Genomic DNA, 9,612 nt, shown 5'->3' with positions numbered 1-9,612 from the left:
AAGGAAGAATTGCAAGGGGGTGGGGGAGGGGCCAGAAGACCTACAGGCGCCTCAAGAATGCAACTAACGTCTGGTTGAAGAAACACGTTTATTGGGTGCCTGCCACCCCTTACCCCAGGGTCCTCTTGCCAAGGCTGTGAGAGCGACTGGATGAATGGCGAGAGACATTAAATAGCATCCAGCGCACTCGGGAGAAGCGGCCACCCCCCCCCCCAGCCGCATGAAGGACAAAGTGCCATCAGCGCTCTGGCAACGGAGGCGGGTCTGCCTCATCCAGAGGTCAGTCACGACGCTGGTAGAATATTTTCCTGCTCAGCGCAACCGAAAACTTGTGCTTTGTCATCAAGTACACGAAGGGTATCACCACAGATGCAATCAGTATTGTCTGAGTGAAGAGAGGAGAGACTGTCATGGAGTTGCCCCACCAGTATGCTCTGCCCCCACCAAGGAAGCAGCAGCTCCTGGCTATGTCTGGCCCATCGGACCACTACCAGCAGAGAACACGCACCTTGAGGCCTAGCCGCTTGCGGTCATCGAATTCTGGCTCTCCTGCCCATCGTAAGAAAGTACAGACGTCTTTTGCAACCTGCGACATGGTGGCAGGCGTACCTGTAAAGGAGCAGACCCAGGTGACCTCCAGCCCAGTCAAGGAAAAGACCTCCTGCCACCCTCAAGCCCACTCACCGTCATCGTATTCCAGAATATCGTTGTAGATCGGAGGAGCCATGGCTATTGCTTGTCCGGGGAAGTAAGGGTTGTAATAAAGCCCCTCTCGCATAGTCACGCCAGCAGGGGGGTCGCAGTAGCCAGTGAGAAGGGAGTAGACATAGTCCTCGCCCCCATGCCTGAAAGGGAAGGGCAGTGAGGATCCAGCTTCTCCAAGCCTCTCCTCTGCTTGGCGATGCCAACTGCCAAGCTGTGCCCAGGCCCCACCTCAGGCAGGATTACCTGGCTTTGAGAATGAGGCTGAGGTCAGGAGGCAGGGCCCCATTGTTTGCTGCCCGTGCCGCTTCAGCGTTGGGGTAAGGGTTGGGAAAGCGATCAAACAGCTTGCCAGACCGCGTATACATCTCACCATTCTCATTGGGTCCATCCTGCACCTCCACCTAAAGGGCGAGAGGCCAGCCTCGCTTGGCAATCCTCCAGCTTCCCCAGAGAAGGACCAGCTATTTTGTCCACCTCCCTCCATCACCACCTCAGCTCCCCAGGAGCCTGAGAAGGCCACCAGCCCCGCAGCCAGCCTCTTGAAGGCACGAACCACACAAGGCAGCCCGGAGCAGCGCCCACAACATCTGAACCAGGGTCATCTCCCTGTGGTCAACTTCAATCCTGCTGCACACTTTGCTTACCTCCTCAGCCAGGACCTTGGCTTCGTCTTCAGTGTGGGTAGCACCCACAAGGTTGCGAAAGGACAAGTACTCCATGCTGTGGCAAGCGGAGCACACCTGCTTGTACACCTGGTAGCCCCGCCGGATGCTGTGGACACGAATGTTTCCTTCAGGCCACGAGCCTCGCAAGGCACTGCTTACTAACAAGCCAGCCATTGAAACAGGAAGCAGACAGGCAAGCACAGGAACCCAGGAACGTCCGGTTTCCTCTAGTGGGGGGAATGGCACTGGCCAAAACCAGGATTCATCTGCATTGGCCTGGTATGGCCAATGCCAGTGGAGGGAGGCAGCTAGGCCAAGCAGAGGATCAAGGGAGCTCAGAAATGTCTGGACTGCAGGCAGGCAGAACACGGGTGCAGGAGTAGCAAAGGAAGTGGAACCAGCTAAAGGACTTCCTAAGTGCCATCGGACAGACGGGACATGAGAAAGTCTGGCAGCTGCTTCCTAACCAGAGGGGGAAAAGCAAACTCAAACGGAACCCCCAGCAAACTTTGTTGGGCTATGACACCACCCACCTGCTGTGATCCAGTGCAGTCAGGATGCCACCGTGGCTCCAGGGGTAACTGGGTGGATGAAGCTCCAATTCCGAGGCATTGACAGAACTCTGGAGTGCCCAGGCAAGCCCTGCCCCTCCGACTGTCAGAACGCCCAAAGCGCCGAGGGCTACCCTCTTGCCCCGCGACAGACCTGCCAGGGATGCCACGTTGGCCTGCAAAGAAAGGCAAGTGAGCGGATTTCCTGCAAGCGAAATGACACCAGGCGGGAAGTCCTCCGAGGCCATTGGCCAAATACAGCAAAAACTACCAAGAGGCCTGTCCCTGTTCTCCTTTGAGTCCGCTGCTTTGCTGGATTCCTCTATCTCCGGCTTCCCAAGAATTACGGCTGACTGTTCTGAATGAACAGCACCCCCGCCCCCCCCCCGCCTCTCCCATATACTCTGCGGAGTTCCCTCTTTCTGCACAAATTAGGCCAGACCCGGCGTTTCTCAACCTTGGCAGCCTGAAGATGGGTGGACTACAACTCCCAGAATTCCCCAGCCTACCATCTTCCAAGCTGCCACGGCAGAGAAGCGCACTGGGACAATCCAGAACGCCACTCCAGCTAGTGGGGGATGGGTCGCGTTGGAGCTTCTTAAGCTGAAGGGACCGAAGAGCGGGGCCGCCCGGCCGCCCTCCAGCCTCCCTGCCCGCGATCGCCCACCGGACTCTCCGCAGGTGGCCAATCCGGAGCGGCCCCCCGATGCCGCATCCCGCTCGGCGCCCGGAAAAGCGCGAGCCTTCCTCCCGGCAGCGGGCCGGTTCCCTCCCGCTCGCGTCCTCCGGGGCGCCGCAGTGGAGCGGCTGGGGCTGCGCCGAGAGCCGCGCCCGCGGGCGGAGGGTCGCGGCGTGGGGGCGGCCGGGGCAGGAGCGGGGTGACCTTGGGGCGGCCGGCGGGACGCGACCGGAGCCCGAGCGGCACTGGGGGAACCGGCGCGCGCGCCAAGACGCCGCCTCGCCATACCCGCGGATGAGGGCCGCCGGGCAGGGCCGGGACCAGGAAGCGCCCCCGGGAACGCGCGAGGCTCCGCGCCGCCGCCGCCGCCGCCGCCACCGCAGCCATCTTGGGGGGAGACGAGGCGAGACAGCTCTCCCACAAGGCGCCGCGCGGCGGAAGTGCAAGCCTAGCCTACCGCCGCTTCCGGCCCTCCGAGTGACGCCCTACCCGGCTGCGGTGGGCTAGAGCGGCGACGCGCCGGTCTCCGCAGGGCACGTGACGCGCGCCAAGCTGACCTACGAATCGTCAAGAGGAGCCCCCCGCCGCCTGCTCGCGGGCCTGCAGCGATTCCCTTCGTGCCACCAGGAGGGCGGGCGGAAGCTGAACCGATCAGCTAAGGGGTCATCAGAGGTCATCTGTTCAACCTCTTGCTCAAGGAGACCCTGTACCATTTCAGACAGATGTCTTCTTGAAAACTTCCACTGTTGGAGCATTCGCAACTTCTGGTGGCCAGCTGTTCCACTGGTTAATTGTTCTGTCAGGAAATTTCTCTTTAGTTCCAGGTTGCTTCTCTCCTGGATTAGTTTCCATCCGTTTCTTCTCTTGCCTTCAGGTGCTTTGGAGTACAGGTTGCCCCCCCCCCCCCCGTCTTCTTTGGGGCAGCCCCTCAAATATTGGAAGATGCTATCATGGCTTCCCTAGACTTTTTTTTTCTCTAGACCATCCAAACTCAAATCCCGCTACTGTTCTTCATGTTTTTGTCTCCGGGCAAAAACATGATCATCCCAGTTGCTCTTCTCTGTACTTTTTCCAGTCTTGACCATCTTTGTTATAATGTGGTGAGCAAAACTGGATTCAAGATTCCAGATGTGGTCTTACTAAGGCTTTATTAAGCGATTTTGATTCTATACCTGTTTATACAATCAAGGATTGTATTGGCTTTTTTGGCTGCTGCCACACAGGGTTGCCTTCTGTTTAAGGGATCATCCACTGGGACTCCCAGATCCCTCTCAGAGTTACAGTTTTTGTCCCTTTGGTTTTTCTTGCCTAGGTGTAAAACCTTGCTTTTCTCCACATTAAATTTCATTTTGTCGGATAGCGCCCATTGTTTAAGTTCAATTTCTTTCTTTCGAGTTCATTGTTCAAGAACCCCATCCTGGCCTTCACCCTCTGAAGCATCAGCACTGCAATGGCCTGGAGTCAGCGGTGAAATCCACTTACCTTCGCTACCGGTTTGGGAATGGGAGCGCATGCACATCCACAGAAGAGGGCTGTGAAAATATTTACAGACCCCTCACATCCAGGACATAAACTGTTTCAACTCCTACCCTCAAAACGACGCTGTAGAGCTCTGCACACCAGAACAACTAGACACAAGAACAGTTTTTTCCCGAAGGCCATCACTCTGCTAAACAAATAATTCCATCAACACTGTCAGACTATTTACTGAATTTGCACTACTATTAATCGTTTCATAGTTCCCATCACCCATCTCTTTCCATTTATGACTATATGACTATAACTTGTTGCTGGCAATCCTTATGATTTATATTGATATATTGACCATCATTTGTATTGTAAATGTTGTACCTTGATGAACGTATCTTTTCTTTTATGTACACTGAGAGCGTATGCACCAAGACAAATTCCTTGTGTGTCCAATCACACTTGGCCAATAAAAAATTCTATTCTATTCTATTCTACACAGAGGTTCAAAAACAAGATGTAATGACGTCCTGGCAGGTGGGTGGAGCCTCCTGCCACTGGTACTACCGGTTTGCGTGAGCCGGATAGATCCAGCCAGATTTCACCGCTGCCTTGAGTCCTCATTGATTCAGGGTTTGAGAGTGTCTGAAATATGACCCAGGGGGTGGGATGCACACAAATCCACTCTTTGTACCACAACTTCTAAAGTGTTTATTTTGTCAAAAAAAAATTCCCGGCAAACAACAGCTCCTGCCTCCCTCCCAGCCCTCCAGACAGTCTTTCTGGCTTTTTTGCAACTGCAGCAAAGGCCAAGAGAATTAGGGCCCTGCGGCCCTCTGTGTCTCAGATAGTCAACATTGTGAGCTTGGCAGCCGCCACCTTCTTGCCCTCGTGGAGAGTTCTCTGGGCAACAGCAGCTACTGTGCAAGAGGAGGGGGCTCCGGGCTCCCTCTCCCCGGTCCACTTCAAAGCCTCGCTGGCCTCTGGTGAGCAGTGGCTGGGGGGAGGGGGGCACCTACTTCCAGAAGAGCACGTTCCAGAAGAGCAGCCAGCAGGGGTACACGAAGATGGCCACGAAGGGAAAGACGATGGAGCCATAGAGATAGTGGTCCAGCAGCCCCTCGGCAATCACCTGGAGGAACCGCTGCCAGCCCTCCAGGGGTGAAATGGGGTACTCCATCAGCTCTTGGTACAGGAAGATGCAGAAGAGGAGAGTGATGGCTGGGGTGACCAGCAGCAGCAGCCCTGCGTACAGGTACCTGTGAGGGAGAGGGGGCTTCTGATCATGCCCACCTGGCCCAAGCCCTACGCCCAGCCCCCCAGTGGCTTTGCCTCCCTCCCGCTGGGCATCTGCTGACCCGATTAACAGGCTCAGAGGATCTTGCATGGATGCAGTGCACAAGCCTCCTCAGCTGTCCTCCCTGCACTGCCAAGGGGGCTGAATAGTTGGGCTGGAGCCGCTTGTCTACTTTGCAGGCTTAAATTGTGGATGGGCAAACTGTGGCCTGCCTGGCACTGCCCCCTCCCTGTCCCAAGACTGCACTGTCTCTCTTTCCCACCATGCAATGGAACCAGTGTGCAAAGGTTCTGAGATTTCACTCATCGACTACAATTCCTTCATCCATGAACCAGAAAAACAGAAAACAGCTGCCTGGCTCTGCTACTGGCTCTGCTTTTGGGCGTAATCATTCTGCACTGAGTTTTGGAGGGAGGAGGGTGTCACTCAACAGGATTCATGCTAGTGAAAACACTGGCTTCCTTTATGCCAGCCTTTGATACCCAGAGACGGTTCCAGGTCTGGGGCACCAGATACAGAGAATGGCCCTCGGTTCAAAAACTCCCTTTCTCCCTGGAGAGAATCACTGGGGTAGGGAAGCAGCATCCACCCCTGCCGCTTCAGAGACCCTGCACCACCACCGTTCCTGCCCCGGGACGTACCTGGGCCCCGTGGGTTGCACAATCGCTGCCACGGGCGCCATGGTGACCGTCAGCAGGAATCCCAGGGAGAAATTGATGAGGGCAATGCAGCTCAGCTGCATGGCCAGGTAGAGGAGAGCAAACAGCTTCAGCATCATCCAACCCTGGTTGCTCCCCGAGTCCATCAAGACTCTGCAAAGCAGGAAGCCCAGTTAGTCTGGGCAGAATCACCCAGCGACTCACCTTCCTGCTCCTCCCGTTCAGCCCCAGGTGCATCCACTCGCAGAAGGCCAGGCTCCCACCCCACCGTTACCTATGCGTGTTGTGGGGCAAGGCCAGCCCGGCCACATAGATCCCAATGCTGGTGAGCACCACAGCCTCCGACTCAGAGACTGGGAAGTGTTCGGTGGCCACCTGCTGCCCCCAGACGGGCACAAAGTACAGCGCGAGGCCTGTGGCGTGGCAGATGAGCAGCGGGGGGATCAGGGTCAGCACACTGGGTCTCGGATCCTGTCCCAAAAAAGGATGGCCAGCGCTTAGGGGACGCCCCGCTCCACCCCCAAAGCAAAGGAACAGCTGAGCTGGAGCTGTCCGGCCAGGTCCCACCCCGCCATGCCCCCAGGCTGGAGAATTTGACAGCAGACCAAGGCCCACCTCTTATCCCCAAAGAGAAAGATCGCTGCGACATACATAACATCCCACTTCCCCAGGGTTGCCATTTCCTGTCACAACCCACCTCCACAAGAGCAGGATTTGAAGCCTGGTCTCCATCGCAGAGTTGGCTCCCGTCACTGTTGAAGCTGCTTAGCTTCACCCACAGGTCCAGGGCGTTGAGGGAGAAAGGAGTCCAGGAAAACAGGTGCGACACAGGCAGGCCCCAAACACCAACGCTTGGACTGTCTCCTGACGGTATTTTGGTGAAAAGAGTGCCTCACTGCACCCTCTAGACCTGGGGCGACCCCCAGCCTTGGGCAGCTCTCTCATGCTGGGGAAATAGGGCCCCCCACCACTGGATGGGCAGAAAACAGGCCCTCCCTCTTCCACCACCCAGGCACCTGCAGTGGCCCCAAGCCCCAAAGGACTCAGATGGGATCCTCACACACTTCTCCAGCACTTTCAAGCAGGAGCCCCACCCCAGTAACCATCCCCAAACTAGACATGCCTCCAGGAAGGCTGATATAGGTTTCCCCACCCCCCCACCTCTTCCTGGGGAGCAGGGCCACTCGCTGGCCTGGCTGGGTGCCTCCGCTGGAGGATATCTTGAGGATGAGGAGGAGAAGGAGGAAGCCAAACGCCGGCATGTAGAGCCCGATGGAGACGAAGCGGGAGAGCGAAGGGAGCAGGTAGAAGAAGTAGGACTGGTGCAGCCGCTCCAGCAGGTTGTTCAGCTTCCGGAAGATGCCCTCGAAGGTCCTGGGGGAAGAGCGGACAGAGACTTGTGGCTTTCCATCCCCGGGGGAGCCCAGCATCCTCAGCAGCCCCCACTCGGATCTCAGCCCGCTTCGACACTCACACACCCATCACGCCCATGTCAAACTTGTACTGGCGGAAGCTGTTGATGCCACGGATAGTGATGGCCTCAATGTGGTAGCGGAGGAAGAGCCCATGGTCCCCCTGCGGGTGGCCCGAGCCCTGCTTCAGCACCATCAGCAGCAGCGTCTGGAGGGAGTGCAGGTAGGCCGGCAGGGAGTCCCAGTCGGAGCGCTGCAGCTTGGGGGGGGGAGGGGAGGCAGAGAAGGCTTTCAGCAGGTCAGGCACTGTCTGGCCGGTGCCCCGGGTGCCCCCAAGAGCTCAGGTAAAGAGAGGGACACCACCACTACCACTCCAACCATGGAGAGATCCTGCCACAGCCTGGCCACCTGCCTGCTCAACCAGTGGCCGAGCCTGGCCCAAGGCACCTCCTCCGGTCTGATGGCTGAGAAGCTCTCCCCTCTGGGCGGCCTCCAGACTGACCCAGGACGCCTCCCACGTACCTTGCCTTGGATGGTGCACAGCAGCCCGTTCTTCTGGCAGAAGGAGTAGAAGAGGTTCACAAGGTCCAGGTTGGGCAGCTGCCCATTCAGCCCCTCCACGGCCACGTCGAAGCTGGTGATGACGTCGCTGCTCAGCTCGAGAGAGATGGCGGCCTGGATGGCTCCTGCTCGGCCGAACATCCCCGACGAATGCGTCTCTGTAGAGGACACAGCGCTTGCTTGGGTGCCTTTGTGAGAGAGAGCAGCCGGACGATAATGTTCTTCTCTAGTGGCTGGGTTCGGAAACCCTCTGAGGCTCCGCCAAAAGCCAGGCTCCAGTTTTCCAAAGTTGCGTAACTCCAGCTCCGTGTTACTAAAAAGGCTTAAAAGTCCTGCATGTTTTAAGGGAAGCCTTTGCTAACAGCCAGAATGGGGCCCCAAAAGGAGAGGCATGGGAGACTGGGGGCCCTTGAGCACGGGGGGGGGGAAGATGGGGAAGGAGGCAGCAGACCCCCCTACCCGTGACATTGACGTCGTGGTAAGCCTCCAGCCAGGCCTCCATGCCAATCAGGTCGTGTTCGTTGACCAGGAAGATGATGTCCTTGGCCCAGTAGATCTGGCCTGGGAGGGAGAGAGGGAGGAAGGGGCAGCTCAGCACCGGCCCTCCCTCCCTCCCTCCCCGCGAGCCCCGCAACTGCCCCCCGTCCCGTCCCGACTCACCGCGGAAATGCGCGGCCAGGGCCAGCATCAGCCCCACCGCCTGGCTGTTCCGCGGCTGCCCGTCGCTGCAGGGCACGCTCAGCACCAGCGACTCGGTGCTGGCTGCGCGCGGGGCCCGCAGGATCCCGTACACGTTGGTCCCCTTCACGGTCTGCGCGGGGAGAGGAGAGGATGGGAGGCGCGTGGGCGGCACCTTCGCCCCCCCCGCCCCCCCCGCCCCGCCCGAGGCCCCGGCCGTACGTATCTCTCGCGCGCCTCGTCCGGGAAGGGCAGCGTCCGGGAGAAGCTCTGCGCGTGCACCTCCAGGCCCAGCGCCCGCAGGCTCTTCTCCAGCCAGGCCACCGGCAGCGCCCTGCGGGGAGAGGGGCATTGGCCGCCGCGGTAGCCCAAGCCCGGCCCCGCCCTTCCCGCCCGCCCTCCCGGCGCCCCGACTCACCCGCCGGCCTTCTTGCGCTGGGCGGCGAACTCGCGGGCGAGGGCCAGGGCGCGGTCCCCGCGGGCGAAGCGCTCCTCCACCATGGTGGAGCCCATGGCGTTCTCCGACATGGAGGCGCGCGGCGCCAGCGGCTGGAAGGCCAGGCCCAGGAACCAGCCCAGCCCGGCCACGAAGCTCAGCGCGCTGCGGGCGGGCGGGAGAGAGAGAGAGAGAGAGAGATGGCGGGGCTCAGCCGGGCGGGCGAGGGAGGGGCGGCTGGAGACCCCCCTCCCCGCCCGGGACCCTCCCCCACCAGAGCGGCGCGTGCAGGCGGAGCAGCAGCCGGGAGAGCGCGCGGCGCCAGTGCGGGTCCGACAGCAGCCCCATGGCGGCCGCCCGGCAGATGCAGCGGCGGCGGCGACAGCGCCTCCCCGGAAGACGCGCACGCTCCGCCCGCCGCAGAGGAGGAGCCTGCCGGCCCCGAGCGCGCAAGCGGCGTCGCCCCGCCTTTGCCCCGGACTGCACGGCTGCAGAGCCGGCC

General features: G+C 59.5%; 2 protein-coding genes across 2 annotated transcripts; both read right to left on the bottom strand.

Annotated features, from left to right (window-relative positions):
• Positions 1 to 69: 69 nt before the first annotated feature.
• Positions 70 to 3,047, bottom strand: LOC131196369 (cytochrome c1, heme protein, mitochondrial). The gene is made up of 7 exons (XM_058179124.1): positions 2,889 to 3,047; positions 1,904 to 2,097; positions 1,350 to 1,476; positions 949 to 1,106; positions 685 to 845; positions 509 to 609; positions 70 to 385 (listed from the first exon to the last, which is right to left on the bottom strand). Exons 1-7 carry the CDS (start codon positions 2,985 to 2,987, stop codon positions 281 to 283), a joined length of 945 nt encoding a protein of 314 aa, XP_058035107.1. The 5' UTR covers positions 2,988 to 3,047; the 3' UTR covers positions 70 to 280.
• Positions 3,048 to 4,758: 1,711 nt separating this feature from the next.
• GPAA1 (glycosylphosphatidylinositol anchor attachment 1) lies at positions 4,759 to 9,541 on the bottom strand. Its single transcript, XM_058179071.1, has 12 exons — positions 9,385 to 9,541; positions 9,093 to 9,275; positions 8,897 to 9,008; positions 8,657 to 8,807; positions 8,456 to 8,557; positions 7,958 to 8,154; positions 7,498 to 7,694; positions 7,244 to 7,397; positions 6,721 to 6,813; positions 6,298 to 6,494; positions 6,006 to 6,176; positions 4,759 to 5,326 (listed from the first exon to the last, which is right to left on the bottom strand). The coding sequence occupies exons 1-12, from the start codon at positions 9,456 to 9,458 to the stop codon at positions 5,083 to 5,085; spliced, it is 1,875 nt and encodes a 624-aa protein (XP_058035054.1). The 5' UTR covers positions 9,459 to 9,541; the 3' UTR covers positions 4,759 to 5,082.
• Positions 9,542 to 9,612: the final 71 nt, after the last annotated feature.

Source organism: Ahaetulla prasina, chromosome 3 (genome assembly GCF_028640845.1).
Source record: "Ahaetulla prasina isolate Xishuangbanna chromosome 3, ASM2864084v1, whole genome shotgun sequence".
NCBI classification, from domain to species: Eukaryota; Metazoa; Chordata; class Lepidosauria; order Squamata; family Colubridae; genus Ahaetulla; species Ahaetulla prasina.
The sequence above is the reverse complement of the archived record's forward strand: the minus strand, read 5'-3'. Positions and strand labels throughout refer to the sequence as shown.